The sequence below is a fragment of the Erithacus rubecula genome, assembly GCF_903797595.1.
Source record: "Erithacus rubecula genome assembly, chromosome: 12".
Taxonomy (NCBI): domain Eukaryota; kingdom Metazoa; phylum Chordata; class Aves; order Passeriformes; family Muscicapidae; genus Erithacus; species Erithacus rubecula.
The window spans coordinates 2,117,454-2,143,170 of record NC_136664.1 but is presented as its reverse complement, the minus strand read 5'-3'; the positions used below and the strand labels follow the sequence as shown (position 1 = coordinate 2,143,170).

The 25,717-nt window shown below is 55.7% G+C and overlaps 1 protein-coding gene across 10 annotated transcripts; it reads right to left on the bottom strand.

Moving 5' to 3' along the window:
* Positions 1 to 36: 36 nt before the first annotated feature.
* KIAA0513 lies at positions 37 to 23,685 on the bottom strand. 10 transcript variants are annotated; one of them, XM_079316030.1, is made up of 14 exons: positions 13,978 to 14,143; positions 9,862 to 10,326; positions 9,130 to 9,229; positions 8,649 to 8,722; positions 8,474 to 8,544; positions 7,862 to 8,069; positions 7,423 to 7,463; positions 6,877 to 6,955; positions 6,388 to 6,465; positions 4,862 to 4,891; positions 2,412 to 2,492; positions 2,070 to 2,164; positions 1,854 to 1,947; positions 50 to 998 (listed from the first exon to the last, which is right to left on the bottom strand). In XM_079316030.1, exons 2-13 carry the CDS (start codon positions 10,182 to 10,184, stop codon positions 1,898 to 1,900), a joined length of 1,230 nt encoding a protein of 409 aa, XP_079172156.1. In that variant the 5' UTR covers positions 10,185 to 10,326; positions 13,978 to 14,143; the 3' UTR covers positions 50 to 998; positions 1,854 to 1,897. The 10 variants fall into 10 exon arrangements, with proteins under 10 accessions (XP_079172150.1, XP_079172157.1, XP_079172156.1 ...); XM_079316027.1 differs by adding an exon at positions 12,590 to 12,737 and having other exon boundaries at positions 50 to 1,947; positions 13,978 to 14,115; XM_079316024.1 differs by having other exon boundaries at positions 37 to 1,947; positions 13,978 to 14,251.
* Between the last annotated feature and the right edge of the window lie 2,032 nt (positions 23,686 to 25,717).

The following is a 25,717-nucleotide window of genomic DNA, read 5'->3' as shown; positions in this document are numbered from 1 at the left end:
TCTGCTTAAAAACACACAGCAGCAATTGAGCAAAAAGAAAAAAAAATTCATTTTGAAGATAATTTATTCCAATCTCTCTCTCACACACTCCATCCTTCACAGAGTCCCAGTCGAGGAGGGTTCATGGCTCTTTTTTATTGGATTTTAATTGTTTTTATAGAAAAATACACATGCAAATAATATATATATATACTTCAGCACTGAACTTTTCTCTTCATGTTGGAAAAAATAACAATAATAATAATAAAGAAATGAAGGAAGATTTGGGAAAGACCTGAGTGGAGACAAAGACAGGGAAGTCCATGGGGATGGGATGCTCCAGGATGCTGAGCTGCTCATGGTCCAGCACTTTTTATCCAGCAGGAAGTTTTTAATTGGGATGAGGGACCAACATCAGCCCCTCACCCCAACAAAACCCCTTTTCCAGTAACTCTGTCCAGGTTTGGGAATGACCAAGGAAAAATTGGTGCTGGATTCGTCCTTCCTATAAGACCCAGCATGGATCCCATCCCCAGCAGCAAGGGAAGCCCAGCTTAGGTAAAAGCATCACTTTGATGCCTGGAAATGACACCAGAATCTACATGGAAAAAATATCCTTTTAAGCTATTTGCTATGGGATACAGCTGGCAGCACAGGGAAAATGGATTGATTTTAACCTGGACCTGTGTTTTAGGATGATGTTTGTAGGGTGAGACTCTGTTGGACCCTTGGCTGTGCAGGGCTGGGGGTTTCTGCCCCTGTGGGCTGCTCCTTGCAGAGGGGAGCAGCAATGTCCCCATGTCCCCAGCAATATCCCTGTGTCCCCATGTCCCCAGCGATATCCCTGTGTCCCCAACAGTGTCCCCATGTCCCCAGCCTCTCTGCAAACACCATGCCAAGGTCCAAGGGCTGAAACAGCACCCCTGGAGCAGAATTGTCCTTTAGACAGGGCAATTTGAGGTTTGATGGATGAGCAGCTGGAGCAAAGAGCTGGGAAGGAGAGGGCAGAGAGGAGCAGCCTGGGGAAGGAGGACAATGACTCCACTGCCACAGGACGCCAGGAGGCTTTGGGAAATGTCACAATGCAGCAGCATCCCAACACTGAGAGGGCAGCAGGGAGAGGGATGAGGGGTTTTAATCATCTCCTCCCACAGCAGCAGAGCTCCTCTGCCCTCAGTCCTGCCCACGGCCATGGCTTTGTTCCTGCTGATCCAGGCTAATGATATGGAGCACACTGCTGTCTCTTTGCTCAGAGGTACCAACCCACACAGGGAAGGCTCCCCAAGGGAAGGATTTCCCTCCAACTCCCAAGGAACTGTGCACCCAGGGTGGCAGCAGTGCTTTGCCAGCCCCACCTCTGTCCCCAGCAAGGCCCTGCCCGTGTCCCCAGCCAGTGGTGACATCCCTGGTGACACCACACAACCTGAGTGGTGGCTGGGTGCAGCCCCAGCTCCTGGCTGTGGTCCCTGCCATCACCTCCTGCATCCCTGGTGCAGCTCCAGCATCAGCGAGGGGACAGCAGCAGGGAAAGGGAACCTTGGATACCTCTGGATTTACCACCAGACACCTCACCAGCCTTTCGTGGGGGGCTGCAGACACAGCACCTGGGGGCTGCACTCTTCCTGCTTTCCCCTTGTGTTTTGTTTTGCTTTTCAACCAACAAAATTCACTTTTGGGACTGTCTACTCTGAAAATAGGGTCTGGCGAGGGTGGGGGCTGCTTGGCTCCTATGTCTACAGGCTGCCCTGGGGCAGCTCTAGAGTTTGGAGGACGATCATGCAGGTTTTATTGCAGCTCGTGTGTGTGGTTTGGTTTGTAGGTAGCCCAGCTTCAGCCTCAGGTAGCCCCGCAGGTGGGTTCCTCTCCCCTCCCACCTGTCCGGCCGCTGTCTCTCCACCACCACGTGCCAGCCAGGCAGCTACTCCGTGGCCATCTGCTCGATGTGGTCACTGAGCAGCTTGAATTGCTCTGGGGAGGAGAGAGAAAAGGGCTCAGGGAAGCTGCTGAACCATCCCATCCATGCTCCATCCCTCCAGAATCCCAGGAAGAAAGAAAAGGAAAACTGCACATCCCCCTGGGCTCTCCCCTACCTTCATCCAAGTTGCCGATGGTCGCCTGCTTCTTCAGGAAGTCACTGCAGAGCTTCTTGTTGAGGCCAAAGGCCAGCATGTTGTGGATGAAGGTGCTGAGGGAGGACAGAGATGCTCTGGCTGAGAGAATGGCCAGGCTGTCCCTTCTTCCCCCCACCTTCCTCTCCCTCCCCACAGCCCCTTGCTGCGGGCACTGGGATGATGCTCAGCTTGGTCCCTTCAACAGAAGGGTCAGGAGCAGGTCCCAGGGAGAAGTATCAAAGATCCTGTGCTGCATAAGGGATATTCCCAGCAGGGAACACCTGGCAGGTGTCCCCAGGGTTGCTGCCCTGCCTTGCTCACCCCAGCTGCCCGAAGGTGATGTTCTCATTGAAGCGCAGGCTGTCGTCGCGCTCCTCCTGCGTCATGTGGCACCACTTCTCCCTGCAAGGAACAGGCCAGTCTGGCACCACTCTGGCACCACTGTCACCTCAGGACCCCCTGTCTGCTTCCTCCCACCCTGGGCCACGTTGCTGGAGGACAAGAAGGCACTGAGAGCACCTGGGAGGACAGGAAGGCACTGAGAGCCCCTGGGAGGACAGGAAGGCACCGAGAGCACCTGGATGTGGTGCTGGATGAGCTCAGAACATGGATGCATCTGCAGAGCTCTTGGCCTGGAGCAAAGCAAGAGAAATCTCAGGAAAACCCTTATTGAACCTTGGATCTGCCTGGAAAGGCTCTGATTAAGAGCTAAAAATATCATCAATCCCTCCAGCACAGAGCTCACCTTCAGTGCCACGGTGGGAACGAGGAGGAAGCAGGGCATGGCCATCCCAGCAGGGCTCTGCTGAAGCCCCCCAGCCTGGGAGGGTGACAGAGGGACACCAGGCACCTGTCCCCCACCTGCAGCAAGGCTCCACTCCCCAAATCCCAAACATACCTCTCCCTCCAATGGGGCAGGAGCTCCCACACCCCTCCCCACGGGCCAAAATCCCAGCGGTGCCCTGAGGATGCCCCGGCTCCACTGCAGCTCCCTGCAACTGCAGCATCACCTTAAGGGATGGAGGGGTTTGAGCTCTGGGTGTTGGCAACCAGCTCTAGGCAGTGGCAGAGTCCCCACCCTGGGAATAAAGCCTGTGCCACAGGGATGTCACTTGGGGTGGTGGCAGCTGGGCTCAGTGCATGCATGCCAGGGAAACTACAGCTCCACGGTGAAGCCAGTCCCTTCCCCAGAACCAGGTGAGGTTACAGCCAAGGATAAGAGGAGGAAAAGCGAGGAGAAACAGGGATAGGCAGAAGAAAAGTGGAGGAGAAGGAAGAGGAGAACACCAGGAGAAGAACAGACTTGTAGCTGGCCAGAATATCAAGCAGGAGGGGAGAGCTGTGCTGGGTGCAAACTGGGATAGAGGGGGGTCTCACCCAAAATTCAGGGAGGTTGGCTCAGCCCCAGTGTGGCTGAACTGGAAGAGGGTGGGTGCTCAGCCAGGCTGACCCCACAAAATGAGTCAGTCCCCACTAAATCCCCAAATGTGCAGAGCTGCTGAGCTGAGCCTCCAGCCACCAGCTCATTGTTTATAGGGCTCTGGAAATGTACACAATATGTTTCTGGGGATTTGTTTTTTTCAAAGAAAAGAAGGTGTAATTTCTCTCAGATAAAGCTTAGGACAGCAAATAAAACCCACAGCCAAATGTAGAGGCTGAAAGGAGAGGGGAAGAATCAAATTAAGGGGCTTTGAAATCTGGAAGCAAAACTTCACAGACCCCACTGGCTCACTTACAGAAGAAACATGTTTGTAACTCTTTTTTTCCTGCCCTTTTATGTTTTGGAGGGAGGAAGAAGGGAGAAAAAACATTATGAAAGTGCCCCACAAAAAAAAAAAAAAAAAAATTGGCCGTATTTCTGGCTTATTACTGGAGAGTAACATGCCTGGGAAAGGAGAAAACCCACATGTGGCTCCACTCAAAGCCTTTGATCCTCACACTGGCCCAGCAGGGCAGGCACAGGGGTGAGGAACCCCCTGGGCTCTGGGGTTGTATTTTTGGGGTATCCAGGGAAGTTTTGCTGTGCCTGGAAGTGCTGAGAGCTCTCCTTCAAATCTTTCCTCTTCCAGCAGCAGCAGCATTTCCCCCTGCACAGCAAACCCCAGCAGTGACATTTACACCATCCCTTAGCCAGGACATTCCTCAGCCACACAGCAAATTCACTGCCAGGCTTCCAAAATTCCTCATCCTCTTGCTGATGCCATCACCTGGAGGGATTTGCTCCCAGATCCCACATTCCAAGAGGGCAGTGACTGTTCCCCTGCCCCAAGAGCAGCTCATGGCCCCAAGGACACGCTCCCAGTTGTCACATGCAAGCCCCCATCTGCAATTCTAATTTTGTTAAGGGATGGCAGCAGAAAAGCACATTAAAAATAGGAAAGGACCAGCTTTTCCAGCTGGCAAAGGATCCCCAGCACCTCTAAGTGGCAGCAGAAGCCAGGAGCAAGCAGGAAGGACAGGAGAGGGGGATGCTTTCTTCACAAAGAGACTCAGTTCATGTCCAAAACCTGCCCAGAGGGATGTTCCTGGTGAAATATCACAGCTTGAAACCATTCAGGCTCCTTTTTTAAGAGCCACATGAAAGAGGAGCCAACCCAAACCCCTCTGGCCCTTGGGGAGGGCGATGCTCATGCTCAAACTCCGGCAGCTGCTCCCTCTCCATGGAGAAAGGGCCTTGCAGAGCCCCCCAAAACACATCCCCCCCTCCCCAGGGCAGGATGTGGAGCTGAAGGGAGCCTGTGGAGGCTAAGGAAGGACAGGGACAGACACACCTCTTCTCCTCTTCCTCCCCAGCGTTCCCTCTGGAGCGGCGGCAGAAACGGGGCCGACAAAAGTGAAGCGTGAAAAGATCGTGCAAGACAGAGGGATGGAGGGGAACGGAGAGAAGAAGAGACGGAAGAAGGTTGTTAGAGGCAGAGAGAGAGGAAAGAGAGAGAAAAAGAGGAGTTTAGTGCTGATTCCTTCCCCCCCTCCCCTGCCCTCCCCACCCAGAGGAGGAAAAACCTCGCCAGGTTTCGCTGCAGCCCCGGGAGGACAAAGCCCGGCCACCCCAGAGATGTCCTGGTCACCCCACCACAGAGGTGGCCTCAACCCCGTCCCCACGGTCCTTCTGGACATCTGCCATGGCCGGGGACCGAGCTGGAATTCCAAATTCCAATCCACCCTGCTGGGATTTCCATCCTCAACCCAGCACACAGCATCCCAGCTCAGTGTAAGCATCCTGCATCCTCTCCAGAGGACTCGGGGGGTCACCAGCACCTCCCAAACCCCCCAAAACGCTCAGGATGCTCCAGGCTGCAGCTCCCAAAGCTCCTTTGTCACTCAGGCTCGCTCCTGCAGCCGAGGCAGGCTCAGCCATCAGATTAATTGGGAAAGGCACTCGGAGCAGGGAGCAGCTGCCGCTGGCGTCTGTCCTTGTGAGGCATTTGCTGCTGCTAATTTGGGGCTTAATCAAAGCAAATGCAGTTATGGTTACACTGCTGCTCAATAGGCTCTTCCTGTTCTGGCTTGGGAGAAAAAAAGAGGAGAGCAATAAAGGGGAAAGCAGGGATTGATCCGAGAGCTGAGCCTGGCACAGCATCCCGGGGTGTGAGCCGGGGCTGCTGCGCTGAGCTCGGGGTTTGGGGAGGACACAGAGCAGGGCTGGCTGCTCAAAAGGGCTGCTCCCAGCTCGGTGATTCCACCCCGAGGGCTCAGAGCCTCAGGGCACTGCCCAGACAGCGGGAGGAGCTGGCTGGGAGTGGGAAACTGCCCCAGGAGAGGAGAGAGTGACTGGAATGACACAGCTCTGGGATGGAGCAGGAGATGGGTACTACCTTGGCGAGTGTCTCACCCACTTCTGCACCCCCCAACATGAGCAGCCCCTTCCCTGGCAGCTTTATCACAGTTTTCAGGGCTGGCAGTGCCACCATCCCCAGCTTCTCTCTTTGCTGGCTGCAGGTTGTCCCTCCTGGGGACATGCCCTCCATCCACTACACCCTCCTGATGGCACCCAGCACCTCCCAGACCTGCTGGCAAACTCAGCACCAACAGCCTGAGCCCTGGCTGTGACTTCTGGGCACATCTCTAGGGCTTGGTTCCTCCAAAAATGCTGCACAACGAGCAAGAAAACCTTCCTGCTCCCAAACCCCTACCAGGCTGCACATCTCACCCACCCCAGTGCTCCCAGCAGGTTTCCAGTCAGGGATGGAAAGCAGAGCATTTCCCCAGGGCTGGACAAGCTCAGGGCTGTTGGGAGGAGCATCCTGGGGGGCACGTGGAGTCCCCTGTTCCTGTCCCAGGCAGGGCCATGTCCTACCTGGTGGTGGGGGATCTCTTCCTGCGCTCGCAGTGCACGGCGTCGAAGAAGGCGGCGTTCCAGAACCGCAGGTTGTGCCTGCAGGGAGGGAGGGGGATGTTGGAATGGCCAATTTGGGTTTGATCATCAGGAACCACAAGTGTCCAGAGCAGCTGTGGCTGCTCCTGGATCCCTGGAAGTGTCCAAGGCCAGGTTGGATGGGGTTTGTACCAGCCTGGGACAGTGGAAGGTGTCCCTGCCCATTGGATGAGCTTTAAGGTTCCTTCCAACCCAAACCATTCCAGGATTCCACAATCTCACCCTGAGTCATCCCAAGGGTCAGGATGGGCCAAACAAACCTGGCATATTTCTGGATCAGCCCTTTGGTTAGCACAAGGGATGTGCCAAAGCCAAGGCCAGCTCTGTTAGGGGCACCTGGGGACATCTGGGGACATGTGGCCAGCAGGACAAACCCCCCCCAGGCAGGAGCCAGCTCGCCCTGGGCTTTACCAGATCGGCTGCTGCTTGAGGTGCATGTACAGGTAAATCTTCTCCCCTTTCTTCTCCTCCTCTGGGCTCTGCAGGGACACTGTGGGGACACACAGTCACACACCAGCATCTCAGGACTCTCATCTTCCCACCCACGTGTGGATTTTGTGCCCCCTCCCAGTTTGGTGGCTGAGCAGCTGGGAGGGTTTGCAAACCAAACACATCCTCTACATGTCCACAGCAACAGGACTGTAGCTCTGAGAGCCCTTGGAGGGCAGGGATCAGCCCTGTTCAAGGCAGGGATGTCCCAGCAGGATCCTGGGGGGACTGGGCCACTGCTTTGGGAGCTCACACAGGTACTGGAGGGACTGGTGCACCCCCAAAGCTCAGAGGCAGTGGGTGCCCAAACCTCTACAGCCTGTGACACTGAGGACAAAATCCTCACAGAACAAGAGGTTTGACTGGAATTCCAAACTCAGCCCCGAGGGATTCCAGCATTTCCAACCCTCTCTCCTTCCCCAGGGCTGCCTTGGCCATTCCTATTTCAGCTCTGCTGGCTGCACTCACCTGTCTTCTTCAGCTTCTCCTTTGGTTTGTCTTCACATTCCCTGTGACACAAGAAATCAATGTCAGCTCCAAAAGTCCTGTTCCCCCGACAGCCCATGACCCCCCTGGCAAAGGGAACCTCATTTGAAAGACCCCCATGCCACCATCCCCAGGGCCAGAAAGGTGACAAAGAGACAGAGACATCCCACCCCTGGGACCCAGCACAGAGATGGTGCAGAAGATCACGAGCTTGGAACCACAAAAACTCCATGGCTGTCTCGAGGAATTAGGAGGAATTAGGACCGTGGCCAAGGGAAACAGGACTCCCAGACCATGAGGTGACAGTGACTAAAGCATGGGACAGGCTGGAGTCACCTCTCATGGCCATGGCAGCCCCATGGTGGCCCTACACCCCCAGCTTGGTCATGGGCACCTGCCCACCCCAGGGAGTGGTACCCACTCGCTCTTTTTGGTGGCAGGACCCTTCAGTTTGGTCTCCAGGCCCCCAAAAAAGCCTTTGACATTCTCTGTCTTGGCTGAGGTGTTTTTCAGCAGCCTCTCTGCAATGTCCTTCTTCTCAGCCAGCCAGGTGTTTGCTGATTTCAGGTACGAGTCGATGCTGCCCGTGGGCTTCTCCTTGGCCTCCAAGGGCAGGGCATGAGGTTTCCCTGGGGAAAATGTGCCAGGAGCTCAGTGGAGAGTGCTGCCAGCTCCTGGGGACCTGCACCCAGCTTCACAATGCACCACCAGGAAATACCCAAGACCCCATCCCAGCTCCTGCAGGTTTTTATTTTTACCCTCCCCGCTCCCATTTTTGGATAGAAAATCCAGTCCCCCGTGGAGAAGCAGCCACTGCACACCAAACAATAAACCATCACATCCCACCCCAGGGACTGGGATCATCTGAGGGGTGCCACATGCAAATATTCCTGGCTGGAAGCAAGGACAAAGCAGCATCACCACCCCAGTTTGCACAGATTCTGGGTCCTTTGCCACCTGGGCCACCCCTCCAACACCTTTCCCATGCACAGGACACACTCCAGAGCCTCCACAGGGCTGCAGGTTCCCTTACCTATGTAGTAATAGGTGAAACACATGGTCATGAGGTTCTTGGCAGGGCTGAAATCGTCCATCTGGTGACACCTGGCACAGAGAGGGGACTCAGTGAGGACACCCTGTGATGGGAACCCAACAGAGCTCTGCCCTCAGGGCCTTTGTGGGGTCAGCACCAATCCCCCAGGACTTACTCAAAGAGCACGAGGGCGAAGGACTGCATCAGGCGGTAGAAGGTCTGCTCTGAGACACACTTGGAGTTGCAGCGCTGCAGGGACAGAGCCAGGGCTCAGCACAGCAGCAGGAACAGCCCCAGCCCCCAGGACCACCCACCTTGGGCAGGGGGAACAGACATGGCTGGGTATCCCCCTCAGAGACAGCATCGTGCCTGTCTGGGTTATTTATTTATATTTTATTTAGGGAATAGGATGTGTCTGAGCGCTGGTGGGGGTTTAATTTTAAATAAAACGAGTGAATTCTCTCCCACATTGCACCAAGGGTGTATTTAACTGCTCAAAATGCATTTATTCACTCCTGTATCTCCCTCTGCTGTGGTTCCTCACTTTCCTTGACTTCCTGCCTCCCAAAAATACTTCTTTGGGATGTGAATAAACCCCCCTGGCCTGAGGCTGTTCCACAGCCATGCAGGATCCCTGCTGCCTCCCCACCACTCACCTGGGCGCTCACGTATCTCGCAAACCACTCCCTGCCCTTCCCGTTCTCACTGCTGCACAGCTCCCCAAACCTGGCCTTCTCCTCCTGGTCCAAATCCTCTCTGGAGCAGGGAAAAATTAAAAAAAAACATCATTAAAGCCAAGGATGTGACCTGCACCCCCCAGTGTCCCTCTTGGCATCAGCATCCCGGTGCTGGAGGAAGGCAGAGGAAGAGGAGGAGAGCAGCATCCATTTTGTCATCCCTCGCCTTGTGCTGCTCTTTTCTTCCTCCCTGGCAGGAGGGAAAGCAAAGGCAGAGGGAGAAGGGAAGAGCCAAGGACAGCAAGAGCAGAAACTGAGCTCCAGAGACAGGCAGGGAGCCCCAGAGCAAAAACAAGCCCTGTTGCTGCTCCTCACGCTCCATTTGCTGCATCCAGCCTGACACAGAGCCACGGAGTTCTGGAGATCAGGAGCTGGGGGGTGCAGGGCTGGGGGCACAGCCAGGGGCTGCACGGGGGCCCTGGGCACGTGTGAGCCACTGGAATTTCCATGAGCATCAGCGGGGAGAGGAGATGGGGACAGCGAGCCCCTGGCGTGGGAATGGGGAGAGAAGAGGTGGGAGATGAGCTGGGATGCAGCCAGGAGAGGAGTGCAAGGAAAAGCCACATCCCCCCCCAGCACTGCCACAAACTGCTGCTCCCAGGGTGGGAAAACAGCCAGATCCAGCCCCACCCCTTGGTCATTGCTGCTCACCCCCCGGTGAAGATTTTCTCCACGTAACTCCGCATGAACTCCCGGCGCTCGGCTGCAGCCTCGTCCCGCGCCGACTCCGCGCTGTGGCTGGAGGAGAAGGACTCGTTGGAGGAGGAGCGCCGGGGGCCCCCCCAGTGCTGGGGGGAGTCCCCCATGTCGTTCTCGCTGTCTGCAGACTCGGTGGCATCGCTCTCCTCCGCGGCCACCTCGTCCCCCGGGTGGCCGGTGTCGCCGGGAGCGGCGGGAGCGGCGGGGGCACCGGCGGGCGGCTCGGGGTCAAAGTCAATGAGATTCCCCACGGGCACGTCCAGAGGGGCCTCCATGGCTCTCCCAGGGGATGTGGCAGGGTTGGGGACACTGGCTCCTCGTCCTCTTGCTCCTCACTGGGGCGTTGGGGCCATGGCTGGAGGATGCTGGCTAAGGCAGGCAGGAGCTCCTGGGGGAGAGCAGGTTACCACAGGACATCTGAAAGGCACAAAGAGGACAAAAGTGAGGACAGGACCACGGGGAGCCACCACCACGAGAGGACTTGGAGTTCAGCCCCAGGGAATGCATCCTGCTCAGAGGGATGGAAAGGATTTAATCCCTCACTGCCCAGCTCATGGCAAAGCCCTGCCCTTGAGTGAAGTGTCTCAGGGTGTTGGCAGCTGCTGGGGGTGCCCAGGCTTCCCAGGCACCTCCAGAGGGGTTGGGTTCTCAGCACAGAGCCCAGAGGAGCTTCAAAACCAAAACCAGCTGCAAAACCAGCCCTGTCCTCACTCCACAACCTGCCCATTGCTCCAGCAGAACAAATCCAGAGAAGGGATAGCCAGAATACCAAACAAGAGCCTCAGGTCCCACAGTTGGCACTGTTCACTCATGGGCAGCACAGCTGCACATCCCATCACTGCCCAGGCAGGTCCCAGTCCTGGCTGGGTCAAGTTTGAGAGTAAATGAGGGTTCTGGAATAAAAGGGACTTTTAGGCTGCTTGGGAGCCTTGATACAACATCACAACATCAGCATCATCCTGGAATTCAGCAATTCCTGGGCTGACTTTACCCATGAAGATCAACCAGAGAGCTGGAGACACCAGCCCAGGAATATCATCCAGGAATGTGCTGAAGCCACACATGGGAATGCCACAGGAAACCTATGGTACCCTGAAACTTTGGAAAATGCCTCTTTTTTCTAAAAAGAAATGCTGGGGTAGATGTGAATGATTCACCTAGAGCTGCTTATGTGTGCAAGCAGCTTTTCTCCATGACCTGCCCTTGAATCCAGCATTCCTGGCTGGATCTCCCAACATCTCTAAGCCCTGCACTGAGTTTCCCCTCGGGGCTTTTCCCAGGTGCTGAAGTCAGGTTTGCTGCGGGGCCTCAGCAATTCACACCTGGGAAATGGGATCCAATCCCAGCAGGGAGCAGGATTTGGCCGAGCTGTGTCCCAGCTCTCCTCTCTCTCTCCATCCACAGCGTCCCAATGCTCTCAGCCCGTCCCCAGAGCTGGATGACAAACTGAGATAATCCCTGTTATCAGCTCGGGGGTGGGTGACATCCCCCATGATGACAGTGCTCAAACCCACACTCGGAGATTGTGCTCCAGCCTGGAGCTGTCAGGGATGACTAAAAACTGTAATTACAACAAAGAAACCTCTGGCTGCCTCCTCACAGCCCCATCCCTGCAGTCTGGCACCCAGACACGGAGTGCAGGAGCTCTGAGAACATTCATCTTTGGGAAAATAGGAAAAGCCACAATCGATGTTGATGCGTGACTTGTCTTGGCAGCCCAGAGGGGACAATTCTGCAGTTTTGGACACAGCCAGGAGCTCTGCAGAGAGTTCTGGCACTGCATCCATGCCAAGGGCTGCCTGCATCCTGCTGCTGTGCCAGGCCAGGGCAGGGTTTGTGCCCTGGGCTGCAGCACAGGTGATTTCAGCACATCCCAGCTCTGCCAGGGGACAAGTTTTCTTTTTTAGTTTGTGAAAAAGGGGTCAGAGTTTTGCTGCCTTCTCCCAGCCCGTGTGTTGACACCCTGCAGAGGAGGCAGCCCCAGAGCAGGGGACACACAGGGATGTCACCACTGCTGAGGGACTGGCAGGGTGCCACTGCTCACTGCTGGCACTTCTCCACGCTGCAGCTCTCCGTGGAAATCCTCCCTTTTTTGAGGGAATTTTTGAGGCCAAAATTTCCAGGTTTTTGGGGCCAGAATTCCCAGGGTATGGGTCTTAAAATTCCCAGGATTTGGGGGTTGAAATTCCTGGGGTTTAGGGCTGGGTATTTCAGGATTTTGAGGCCAAAAATTCCAGGTTTTGGGGGCCATAATTCCTGGGGTTTTGGGGCAGGAATTCCCAGGATTTGGGTCTTAAAATTCCAAGGATTTGGGGGCTGAAATTCCCAGCATTCTGAGACCAAAACTCCCAGGGTTTGGGGCTGAAAATTCCCAGGATTTTGGAGCTGAAATTCCCAGAGATTTGGGGCTGAAATTCCAAGGGTTTGGGGCTGAAATTCCCAAGATTTTCAGGCTGAAATTCTGAGAGTTCTAAGCTTGGAATCCCCAGGTTTTCGGGGCCAGAATTCCTGGGGATTTGAGTCATAAAATTCCCAATATTTTGGGGTGGAAATTCCCACGATTTTCGGGCTGGAATTCCCAGATTTTGGGGCTGAAATTCCCACAATTTTGGGGCTGAAAATCCACCCTGGCACGGGAATTCCACCTTGCTGCCGGTGCTGGCACTGCCCTGGCACCCACCTGCACTGCACCCACGGGTCGGTGCCAAGCCGGGCTCTGCAAGGGCAGCCCGGGCACGGCTGAGTGCTTGCCAAGGAAAACTCCGTGTGCCGAGAGGGAACAGCCTGTTTCCTCCTCGGGAACTGGTCAGTCTTGTTCCCTCGTGTCCCTGCCCCGGGCAGAACACGCCGGCAGCAGGGTCACGGCTCCGGGGAGTGCCAGATCCCCAAACTCACCCTAAATCCAGAGGTACCGCGCTCACCCCGCTGCCGAGGACCCCAGTGAACTTAAACACACAAACCTGCTGGTCTAAACACACAAACTCCTGGTCTAAACACATCCTGCGACTCTGGAGAGCCGAAATTCCTGGCTGAGCTCGCCCGTCCCGGGCTTTGCCAGGGAGGCTCCAGCTGCGCCCTGCCCGCAGCTCTGCCACTTCCCAAAATCATCCCCTGCCTGCCAGGGGGGTACCTGGGGGTACCTGGGCTCGGCACAGGTGGGGCAGACACCGCACACACCCCGTGCGTGCCAGAGTCAGCTCCCAGCCCATCCTGAGCGGCCACAGGGATCCCCATCCCTAAATCGGGAGCGTTTTTGGCATGTGATGTGTGTAGGTCTAGAGGATCTTTCCCCCAGCAACATCTCCTCTCCCGGCCCTCTGCCTTCCAGGCGGACCCTTCCCCTTCCCAAACCTGCCTTTACCTCACACGGGGCGCAGACAAAACCATCACCCAGCCCTTAAACCGGGGCCATTCCCAGGGAATCCGAAGCCCGGCGAGCTCCCAGCTTGCCCCGCTTCCCTGGGAGCTTTTTCCTTTCCCCCGCTGCCATCAGACACCAGATGGCAGCTCCCCATTCGCCTGCACTTGCGAGGAGAATTAAATGTCTCTTGAATAGACCTGAGCTGCGCAAGCCGGGTTTTTGTGGGGAGCAGCGGTTTCTCCTTTCACCTTTCCCAGCAGCGCAGCTCCCACACCCCCTCGACCACGGCCACATCCCCACGGAGTCCCCAGATGGGGCAAAATTATTCAGCAATCCCCATTTTTACCAGGCAAAAAAAAAGAATTCCTCCCGGGGGCCATACCAGGCTGCATTTTGGAAACGAAAAGCACACGCGGGGGGGGGGGGGGGGTCCCTGCCCCGAGCACCCTCATTCCTATGGGAAATGGGAATCCCCCAGCCCCTCGGAGGGATTGGGGATGCAGCCGGCGCTGCGAGCGAAACCTGGGGCTGACAGAGCCTGGGGAGCACCCGGGGAGGATGGATGCGTCCCCCCGAGCTAAAAGACAACTGGGAAAAAATCGGGGTGTCACCTGCCAGCGGGAGATGGGGACAGAGGATGGATTGAAGCCCCAGAAGGGGTCACAGCGCCATCCCCATCCCCCTTCCCTCCATCCCTGGGTTTTTACCTGCAGCCAGGAGCCTCGCAGCAGCATCCGGCCCGGGGGTGGCCGGCGTGGCCAGCACGCCGGGGAACGGGCGACGGAGGCGACGCGGGGGCGCTGCGCTCCCTCCTTCCCTCCCTCCTTCCCTCCGTCCGTCCGTCCGTCCGTCTGTCCCTCCCTCCCTGCGGAGCTCCGGAGCATCACAGCGCTCTGCGCGCACAGCGCCGGCTCCGGGAAAAGCGCCGGGAAAAGCTGGCGGGGTGTCACCCGTGCCGTGTCACCCGCGCCGTGTCACCCGCGCCGTGTCACCCGTGCCGTGTCACCCCTGCCGTGTCACCCGCGCCGTGTCACCCGTGCCGTGTCACCCGTGCCGTGTCACCCCTGCCGTGTCACCCGCGCCGTGTCACCCGCGCCGTGTCACCCGTGCGGTGTCACCCCTGCCGTGTCACCCGCGCCGTGTCACCCGCGCCGTGTCACCCGTGCAGTGTCCCCCCTGCCGTGTCACCCGCGCCGTGTCACCCGTGCCGTGTCACCCGTGCGGTGTCACCCGCGCCGTGTCACCCGCGCCGTGTCACCCGCGCCGTGTCACCCGCGCCGTGTCACCCGCGCCGTGTCACCCGCGCCGTGTCACCCGTGCGGTGTCACCCGCGCCGTGTCACCCGCGCCGTGTCACCCGCGCCGTGTCACCCGTGCCGTGTCACCCGCGCCGTGTCACCCGCGCCGTGTCACCCGCGCCCTGTCACCCTGCAGCACAGGGACGGCGTTTTCCCACTCCGCGCATCGCCCCCACAAAAACAGCCCCTGTACCCCCGGGAATGTTAAGAGAAATTAGGATTCCCATCAGAGGGGGAGTTCTCCAGACTAAGCAGCTGCACGGGCAAATATCCAAAATATCAACCAAGATATCCCCATCAAAAGGGGGAGAAAAACTTCTGAAGTCCCTGCACATGTAGGTATCCAAAATATCAAGTAAAATAAGGTGGGGTCCCCCATCAAAAGGGGGAGCAAAACTTCTTAAGTCCCTGAACATGCAGATATTCAAAATATTAAGTAAAGTAAGCCAGGGTCTCCATCCAAAGGAGGAGCAAATAATCTTCAGTCCCTGCACATGCAGATATCCAATATATTAAGTTAAATAAGGTGAGGACCCTATAAAAAATGGGAGCAAATCAACTTAATTCCCTGCACATGCAGATATTTAAAATATTAAGTCAAATAAGGTGGGGTCCCCACCAAAAAGGGATTTTCCAGCCCAAAACAGCTCATCCAAGCCCCTGTGAACCGTGACATTGGGACATTGAGCAAATTAGTTCAGGGTTCACATTAAAGAGGAATTCTCCAGCCCAAACTAGCCTGAATTCTGGCACATGCAGATATCCCAAATACAAACTAAAATAAAGGGTTTCCACCAATAAGGAGTTCTGCAGCCCAAAACAGCCTAATTACCTGCTCATGCAGATATTAACTAGGATAAGGTGGGTTTCCCATAAAAGGGGGATTCTGCAGCCCAAAATTCCATGTTTAAGCCCCTCTGCACCCTGACATCTGGAATATTAAACAAAACTAGGCAGGATCCCCATCAAAGGGAGATATTTTAGCCCCTTTCCTCACCTTTAGCTGTTTTTTAGGCCTCCCCAGGATTGTGAATTATCTGCTCTGCTCCTCCCCAGGTGAGGCACTCTGGGGGGGAAAAAGTGTCAGGTGAGATCAGAGGGGAGGAAAACCCCAGTGGGGAGGGGGAAGTGGGTGGGAGCAGCACCAGGACAAGGGCAGAGCTCAGGGAATTGCTGCCCACCCCGAGGGCAGTGCTGGGGTCTGGCTGGAGAAAAACTCCAAGGGTTTCATGGCAAGAGATGGGAAACAGGGTGAGGCTGAGCCCCTGGGAGGGATGGCCCAGAGGGACAGAGTGTTACGTGACTGGGGGGAAATTTTGGGGAATATTTGGTACAAAGAGAGGCAAATCAGCTTGAAGAGGAGGCCACCAAACCCTCCAGGGCATCTCAGCCCTCCCAAAAGGAGCCAGGCACTGCCCAAAAGGGTCTTTCTGAGGATTTTGGGGAGCATCAGCCCCTGATGGAGAGAGGAGGCTGGAAACCCCCAGATCAGCAGAGAATCCCTGGTCCTGCTCATCCTCCCTGCCCCAGCATCACCCCAAACCTGAGCATTAGCTCAGCGATCGATTGATCACGCCTGCCGATCGATTAGCTCGGCGATCGATTGATCACGCCTGAAATTTCCAGGCATCACGAGCCATGCTCAGAGCAATCGATCACCCAACAGGACTTTAAAGAGGTTTTTTTTGGGGCTTTTGTTTTGTTTTGTTTTGTTTTTTGTTGTTTTTTTTTTTTTTTAGCATTTTAAACTTTTTTTTTTTATGGCATTTTTATGGCATTTTGAAAAGGTTTTTTGAAATTTTTTTAGTTTTTGGGGGATTTTTTGCGGATTTTTAAAATTTTTTTTTGAGGGGTTTGGGGGTTTTTACAAGTTTTTTTGGAATTTTGGGGGGGGGTTTGGTTTTTTGGGGGTTTTTGGAGTTTTTTTGGGGATTTTAAAGTGGAATTTTGGGGTTTTTTTAGGTTTGGGGTTTTTTTTAGGTTTGGGGTTTTTTTTAGTTTGGGGTTTTTTTGAGGTTTTTAAAGGGGTTTTGGGTGCTGTGGAGGGTTTTTAACGTCGTTTTAGCATTTTTGGAAGGGATTTTGAAAAGTTTTTTTAAATTTTTTTTTATTTTCTGGGGAATTTTGAGGATTTTTGATTTTTTTTTTAGGGTTTTTTTTTTTCATTTTTAATTTTTTTTTCACTTTTTTCCCCCAAAAATTTCCCTCCCCAGGTTGGGTTTTTCAAGTGCTGCTACAAGGAGATGCTGGAGGGCAAAATTCCCTCAGAACATCCCAATGTTACCCAAAATCCCTGAATTGAGCCCCAAATTCCCAGCGGTCACTCCCTATGCCATATTTGGTAAAAGGGGTGGGGCTTGTCACTCCCTATGCCACATGTGGTAAGGGGGCGGGGCTTGACACTCCGCACACCATACTTGGTAAAAGGGGCGTGGCTTGACACTGCCTATGCCATATTTGGTAAAAGGGGCGTGGCTTGACACAGCCTATGCAGTATTTGGTAAAAGGGGTGGGGTTTGATGCCCCATATGCCATATTTGGTAAAAGGGGTGGGGTAGGTTCCTCCCCATGCCCATATTTGGTTAAAGGGGCGGGGCCTGTCCCTCCTCCATGCTCATATTTGGTAAAAAAGGCAACACAGGCATCAACAATTGAGCCCAGAGTGATGGATCAGCAGGCAGTCTGCTCTGCAATGGCTCTGGGCTCGATTGCCCCTCCTTTCCAATGACACCCCCATCAGGGACAGGGTGACACCCCATGGGGCACAGGGTGACACCCCATGGGCACGGGGTGACACCCCATGGGCACAGGGTGACATCCCATGGGGCACAGGGTGACACCCCAGGGGCACGGGGTGACACCCCATGGGCACAGGGTGACACCCTATGGGCACGGGGTGACACCCCATGGGCACGGGGTGACACCCCATGGGCACAGGGTGACATCCCATGGGCACAGGGTGACACCCCATGGGCACAGGGTGACATCCCATGGGGCACAGGGTGACACCCCATGGGGCACAGGGTGACACCCCATGGGCACAGGGTGACACCCTATGGGCACGGGGTGACACCCCATGGGCACGGGGTGACACCCCATGGGCACAGGGTGACATCCCATGGGCACAGGGTGACACCCCATGGGCACAGGGTGACATCCCATGGGGCACAGGGTGACACCCCATGGGGCACAGGGTGACACCCCATGGGCACAGGGTGACACCCCATGGGGCACAGGGTGACACCCCCGTCACCTCAGGGGAAGCACATTTTGTGGAAGTTACTGAAGTATTGGGTAATTTTTTTGCCTCACACCCCCTGAGCAGCAGGATCAGGCAGAAGGGCCAAGGGAGGAGCTGGCAGAGCCAGGAAGGAGCCAGGGGTTGGTGGCAGAAGGATCCCAGAGTCACACACTGTCCTGAGTTGGAAATGATCATCCTGTCCCTGTGTGGCCCTGCCCAGACACCCCAACAATCCCACCCTGTGCTTGGCAGTGCCCAAAGGCTCCTGGAGCTCTGGCTGTGCTCATTCCCAGGGCTGTGCCCATTCCCAGGGCTGTGCCCATTCCCAGGGCTGTGCCCATTCCCTGGGCTGTGACCATTCCTGGGGCTGTGACCATTCCCTGGATTGTGCCCATTCTCTGGATTGTGCCCATTCCCTGGCTCTGCCCATTCCTTGGCTGTGCCCATTCCCAGGGCTGTGTCCATTCCCTGGATTGTGCCCATTTCCAGGGCTGTGTCCATTCCTTGGCTGTGCCCATTCCCTGGATTGTGCCCATTCCTTGGCTGTGCCCATTCCTTGGCTGTGCCCATTCCCTGGATTGTGCCCATTCCTTGGCTGTGCCCATTCCCTGGGCTGTGCCCATTCCCAGGGCTGTGCCCATTCCTGGGGCTGTGCCCATTCCTGGATTGTGCCCATTCCTGGATTGTGCTCATTCCCTGGCTGTGCCCATTCCCTGGGAGCCTGGGCAGTGCCTGAACCCTCTGGGGGAAGAGCCTTTCCCTGAAATCCACCCCAAACCTGCTCTGGCACAGCTCCAGCCCTTCCTGGTCCTGTCCCTGGTCACTGCAGAGGTGTCAGTGCTGTAAAATTCTGCTGTGAGGAACAACAGCAGAGCAAGGCTGGGGAGAAATGAGATAATAGCTCTGATAAAAACCCCAAACCCAACTCCTGCAACACCACAGGGCCAGGCTGACCCCAAGCCAAAGGAGGGGCAGCTCCTCTGGGCAGGGCTGTGCCACCACAGCCAAAGCAGCCAGAGAGGGACAGGGGCAACGAGAACTTCAACACCATCACACTTGCACAAGGATGAATTAATTGACATTAAAAAGACCCCCAAGAGGAAACCACCAAAGGATACTCACCCTCCACCACCTCATGGGCTAAAAATGCAGTTCAGCCTCCCAAGACAAGCAAGGTGCCGAGTTGCTGGTGCTGGTCTGTGCTCCAGAGCCCCCTCCCAGCCCAGAGCTGCTCCCTGGGCCCTCAAACCCAGCAGCCAACAGCAGCACAACGCAACCCAGCGTTGCCACACCACGGATGGTTGTGACACAGCTGCTAAAAACCTAAATAAGCTGCTCTTCCAGACTGTCCCTCTGCAAATCCCTCCTAATCCAATCTTGTTTGTGGCATTAAGTTGGACCCTCCCATGCTGAGCGCCCCTGTTTGCTCAACTGTTGGGAAAATCTTCATCTTTTCTGGGTCCTGGTTGAAGTTCTGATGCAGGAGTCACCAGAGTTTCCTTCTCCTTGTGTGTGGAGGTGTTTGGGGACAGGGGACACATCCCACACCTCACCAGCCTGGGCATGGAAAACCTCCCTCAGTGCCAGTGAGACACAAACAGGAGTTCTTTGGTTTAAAACAGAGTTTTCTCACCTTCCCCAAGCACAAGGGAAGAGCTGGAGGAGATAAACCCTGCCCTGACCTCCAGCTTCCCCCATTAATCCCAGGTGAGGAAACAACCCCCAGACCACGTTAGCTCGGTGTGTTATTCCCACAGAAATGCCAGAGCCACATTCCCCAGCAGAGCTGGGAGCTGGGAATGCTCTGCCCTCCCTGAGGCCATCCCACAGATGGATCCCAGTTAGGAGAACACAAACCTGAGGGTTTGCCACAGGCTGTCACAGCCACACACCTCTGTGATGCTGATTCCCTCAGGGAGGAAAAGCCCAGCCCGTGTGTCCCAGGGTGAGCAAACATCTGCCACGAGTGCCAGAGCAGCTCAGCCAGGCAGCCCCGAGCATGGGAGTGTTATAATTGCCCTCAGCCTGCCTGGAATCTGCAGCAAAGTCATGCCACTGAAAAGGAAACGTGTTTTATCTTTCCTAAAAGGAAAGCTGAAGCTGTTTATAAAGGGAGACACGGCTGGAGCAGCAGGAATGGGGCTCCTTTCCCTCTGCTTCCCCTCCAAATAAGCCTGGATCCTCTTTGGATCAAGAGCACTCACAGGGATCTGCAGCCACCAAGGCTGCCTGCAAGTCCCCATGGAGCTGGGGGAGAGTTCAGGGGGGTTCAATCCGTGGCAAACCAGGAAAATCACCCCTGGAGCCCCAGCAGCAGGGAGGAAGGAGGAAGGATGTTGTTTTTCCTGCCATTGCAGGCAGTGGGAAGGGCAAGGAGCAGCCGTGGGGCTGCTGGGAGGACAAAGGTGACAGCTCTGTGTTGTCACAGTGTCCCAGGCTGGTGGCACACGGAGCTCCCGGAGCAGCAGCAGCCTTGGGATGGTGGGACCCACCTGAGCTGGGGTAAAACAGTGGGATTCACCCCACAGCTGCCCCCCAGCCTCCCTCGGGGCAGCTGCTGGTGACACCTGGGTGCTGGTGGCACCTCCAGCACAGCCCTTGTGTCCCTGCTCCCCTCTCCTGCTCCAGCTCAGCTGGGCACGAACCAGGGATGAGCATCACCTCCATCTGCAGCACCTTTCCTGGGAAGAGTGTGGTGCTCACAGCTGGGAGAGGAGCTGGTGGGGGCCCTGCAGCCCCCAGAGCGTTGGGACACGAGCACAGGGTGCTCAGGACACCCTGGTGGCCACAGCAGGGAGGGGAAGGTCACCAGCACGTGGGAACAGAGCCCAGGAATGTGCAGATTAAGGCTCAGCAATGGCAGAGGATCAGTGCCCTTTCCCTGCTTTTATTCCCAAATCCTGACAAAGGCTGGATCCCTGAGCAGGCCACCTCAGCCATCCTCTCCTGCCACCTCCCTGCAATCCCAGAGGGTTTTTTGGATCCTGGTCAGCAGCAAGGGACAGGGACAGGAAGGACAAAAGAACCATTTCACTTCCAGACAGGGAATCTCCACCTCTCCATCCCCAGGGAATCCCATCCCTAATTGGTTTGCACAAAGATCTTCCAAATTAATGAGCAAATAGCCAAGAATAATAAGAGTGACTAAATTAACTCCAGGCATGGAAAGCAACTTCAGCTCATGGTCCTGCAGCTCCCTGTGCTCCTTCCAGTGGAGTCAGATGGGATGGGATGGGATGGGATGGGATGGGATGGGATGGGATGGGATGGGATGGGATGGGATGGGATGGGATGGGATGGGATGGGATGGGATGGGATGGGATGGGATGGGATGGGATGGGACAGGAAACTGGGATGGGATGGGATGGGATGGGATGGGATGGGATGGGATGGGATGGGATGGGATGGGATGGGATGGGATGGGATGGGATGGGATGGGATGGGATGGGATGGGATGGCAGTGCCAGTCACCCCCAAGTGATAATTTTTTAACACACACCAAATCTACCCAAACCAAGCTCATTTTGAGCTGTGGGGTGGAACAAGATGCTCCTTGAGGTCCCTTCTCTGATTTTCCCCTCCCAAGCTGCTGCTCTGGGCTCTCTGGAAGTGCTCTGTGTGTTGTTATTTCCCTTCCAGCTCCAGCAGTGACTCTCTGTTTGTGTAAAGCTCATGCCGGGTAACAGCCCACGGAGGAATTCACAAATCTCATCTTTGGAGGCAGCAATTGTCACTCCAGCCATCTGCCAGACCAGGAGGGACAATAGAGGGGATGGATGTGTCACAGCAGTGCCAAGGATGAGCCCAGAGGGGGATCAGAGATGCCACAATTCGGGATCTCATGACAGCCACCCCCAAACCCACCCGAAAAAACACCAAAAACTTCCCAAACCACAGCAAACTTTCCACCTTTTGCCATTCCACACCTCCCTGCCGCGGGCCAACTCCCGAAATCCCCCCACCCCCAGCAGCTCTGCCAGGAGGGATCAGCGCCCACCCAGCTCCCAGGGGAGCCCCAAAATTCCCTTTTTACCTTTTCTCCCTGCAGAAGCGGCGGGCACGGCGATGGCCAGCCCCGGGCGGGGACAGCCTGGCGTGACAGCGACACTGCCGCCGGCACTGACCCTGCCCGGTGACTCATCCCAGCTCCGGCTGGCAGCGAGAGCCGAACCAGGCGGGGTGGGATGCGCTCGCTGCTTTTCCCTGGCCCCGGGTGCCGCCCGCAGGACTGGAAAGACCTGTTGGTGCCACCAGGGCTGTGACAGAGGCCAGCAGCGCTGCTGTCACCGCCTCTGGGGCTGTCACTGCCACCCTGAGCCTGGCACAGGGTTGGGGACACATCCCAAACCTGTTTCACCCCCTGCCCAGGAATGAACCCATTCAATCTGTGTTTGTGTCATGATGGGCCTGGAGGATCCTGAGCTGTGCCTGGGACCCCCAAAATGCTCGAGGAGTAACCCCAGTAACCCCCATCCCAAATCCAGGTTCACTGGGATGGCCTGAGAGCTGCTCCCCATCTCCCACTGCAGCAACTGCAAACAGCACAGCCAGGGGAGAAAACAGGGAAAAATCTGGGGAAATCAGCTTTATTTCTGCCTGACATTTAATAACCTTTATTGTCCTCTGAGCAGCAGTTTCCCATCCCAAAATACGGATTTTCCTCCAGGCTGGAAAAGCTTTGGAGCCTGGCAGCTGCTCCATCCCCTCACCTTGCACCAGGAACCCCAAAAAGTTCCAAACCAGAGGGAAATACTGTGGGGTGCCAAGGTTGGGGTGACGCTCCTGGAGCTCCCTGTAACCCCTGCTGCACCCTGCAGCTCTGGGATTCATCCCCAATTTCAGCACTGAGGCTGCTCGAAAGATTGCAGGGGCACAGCAGAGCACCCGAGGCACTTCACAGGCACGGGGGAGAGGCGCTGACACCGCGCAGGAGGCAAGAGGAGGAATTAATGGTGCTGCAATTCCCACTGCCTCCATCGTTAGGGGAGATGCAGCCTCACTCCAATGCACAGCGTAATTTGTTTTGGATTTAATGTCATCCTGCTTCCTGGAGAGGGGCTGGAGCTGGGGAAAGCCTCTGCTTGCATCGACCGTGCCCCAGGGAAGGTGGAAGCAAAGGAAGGGATTTGAGTTTTATGGAGGGAAAAGCTCAGCTGAGCCTGGGCAGTGCTGCTGTGACCACTGAAGTGAGACATCACCCCCAGGAGCTGCTGGCTCAAAAATACCTAAAATCAGCTTCATGTTCCTATCAGATGGGATATCTAATAGCTAATATCAGCTTGATATTTCTGACAATCTTTTATGAAGGGTCTCAGCAAGGTTTTCTCCTGCCCACCAAACTCTGCATGCTAAAAGCATCACCCTGCCCTGCACGGGGCACCAGCATCACCTCACCCAAAAAACAGGAGTTTGGACAGCAGAGGGAGGGGGGAACCCCAGTTTTCTCCGGGATTTAATCCTCCCTTGGAGCCCTGAACTTTGCAGGAGGTCAGGATTTTCCCCAGGCTGATGTGTTTCCTCTTGTTTGCGCAGGCTGCGATCGTTTCCTCCTCCCGGAAAAGCTCCGCAGGGAGCAGCAGGACGGGCACTCACAGCCCTGACTCCCCCAGCCCCCAAAACAACACAAACCCAGCCATCAGATCCACTCAGCTCACCCCTCCTAAAACCTGCAGAACCCCCCTGCACCTCTGGTTTTAATCCAAGATCACGACCAGGCGCTGAGCCCTGCCCGGTTGGGAATTCCAGCCAAATCTCCAGGTGCTGCTGGAAGAGAGAAATAATCAAATACAGACCTTGGGGGGGTCCCAGGGCAGCAAAATCGCTGGATTTTTCCTGCAGGGCTGGAACAAGGAAGAGATAAAGCAGGTTTGCTCCAGAGCAGAGGCAAACAGCTGCTTATCACCTCGTCGGCAGCCTCAAGGCTATTGCAGGGTGTCAGGAAAAGTATTATTCCTCTCCTCTCCAGGGAAAGGTTCTATTTTTGGCCCCTCCGTCACAGGGAGCTGCTGGGGGCTGGGAGAGCAGCCAGCCCTGCAGAGCCCCTTCCCTCCCAGTGCCAAAATCACCGGGGAATGGATGGATTTGGGGGAAAACAGAGGCGGTTTTGGTTCAAACTGCAGAATTCACCCTCACCCGGCTCGCAGAGAAAGCTGCAGGGAGAAGTTAGAGCTTCTTCCAGCACCTAAAGGGGCTCCAGGAAAACTGGAAAGGGACTTGGGACAAGGGATGGGGGGGCAGGACACAGGGAATGGCTCCCACTGGCAGAGGGCAGGGTTGGATGGGATATTTGGGAGGAATTGTTCCCTGTGAGGGTGGGCAGGTCCTGGCTGTCACTGCCCGTCCCTGGAAGTGTCCCCAGGACAGGGCTTGGAGCAGCCTGGGGCAGTGGAAGGTGTCCCTGCCCATGGATGGGGTGGAATTGGATGAGATTTAAGGTCCCCCCTCAACCCAAAGCACTCCCTGATTCTGTGATAACCCAAAGCTCAGCTGCAAAGGGGCACAGCCAGACTCTGTGCTGGATTTTCTAATGCTATTTTAGGTGGGTATTAGTCATTTTCAGGCTGGAAAATGATGAATTCCGTGTCCCTAGAAGGGACAGAAAAAGCCACAGCTGGCCTGACCCAGTGCTGGTGACAGCCCTGGGTGGTGGTGAGAGAACCCTGGGTCCTTCTGCCAACACATTTGTGACACTCCCTGCACCACAATTTCCTTGGCCAAAGAGGACAGGTCCATCCATTTCTCCCTCTCTCCCTGGCTCCACTTCCCAGCCCTCCCAGCTCACCTCGGTCAGCTCCACCACACCCCTGCAATGCCCAAACCCAAACAGCCAGCATATGGAAAAACCCATTTTTTATTATCCCCTTCTGTCCAAGTGTGAGATCGGTAATTGAGGGTAAAATTCCATCCAGGGTCCTGAAAATAGCCCAATAAATGAGCTCAGCTCTTTGCTGGTTGACTCAGCTAATCCTTCAGCTGCCTCCAGACAGCTTTGATTGTATCTTCTCTCCTTGGGCTCCCTTTAATGCCAAGGCCAAGCTGTGGCAGCTGCAGCAGCTCCGTGCAATTCATAATCTGCCTTTATTCCTGGCTGCACCGCTGAACAGAGGTCGGCTCCCGCTCCTGCCTTGATTTATGAATATGGATTTTGTTGGTTAAGCCATTAGGAGCGGTGATGGAGCAATTCCTCGTACATCCTGCACCGCGAGTGCCTCATTTGCAGCCCGCTCGGCAGAACGCTCCCCCTGCAAGGCTGTTCATGCAGGGAAGATTATATTAGGGCTTTGTCTGTAATGCTGTAATTCCAGCTCGCCTCCAATGGGAAACAACCCCGCCGCAGGCAGGGAGGCGCTGGGGAGAGCAAGGAACTCGTGCCCGGCGGGAGGAGCTGATATCCCGCCCCAAAAAGATTCAAGGAAAGCGTTAAATCAGCTGCGAGCCCAGCGGGGATCCTGCTCCATCCATCCATCCATCCATCCATCCATCCATCCATCCATCCATCCATCCATCCATCCATCCATCCATCCATCCATCCATCCATCCATCCATCCATCCATCCATCCATCCATCCATCCATCCATCCATCCATCCATCCATCCATCCATCCATCCATCCATCCATCCCAGGGGATGCTCCGGCTGGAATTTTGGGGTGGTTTATCCTGTTCTGCTGCCCAGGGAAGCCCAAACCGGCCGCATTCCCTGTCCCGTTCCGCGGGGCATTGCGGAGGAAGAAACAGGCTGTGCCCGGAGGCCTCGTTGTGCAATTAGAGAAAACAAAGAGGGAGAAGGGAATTGTGCGCCGGGGGCCGGGATACAGCTCCCGTTTCCTGGCTCCCAGCCGTGGTTTTTTCCCGTTGCTTGTTTTGGAGAGGAGGTTTCCTCTCCAGCTGCCCCCGTGTCAGGTACCGCCC

What these genes read in the sequence shown, in the direction of transcription:
- KIAA0513 (XM_079316029.1), bottom strand. Translation starts at nt 10,184, where the DNA reads ATGGAGGCCCCTCTGGACGTGCCCGTGGGGAATCTCATTGACTTTGAC. An exon ending in CGAGATACGTGAGCGCCCAG is followed by an intron (nt 8,723 to 9,129) that starts GTGAGTGGTGGG and finishes CTGTCCCTGCAG; the next exon opens with CGCTGCAACTCCAAGTGTGT. An exon ending in TTCGCCCTCGTGCTCTTTGA is followed by an intron (nt 8,545 to 8,648) that starts GTAAGTCCTGGG and finishes TCTCTGTGCCAG; the next exon opens with GTGTCACCAGATGGACGATT.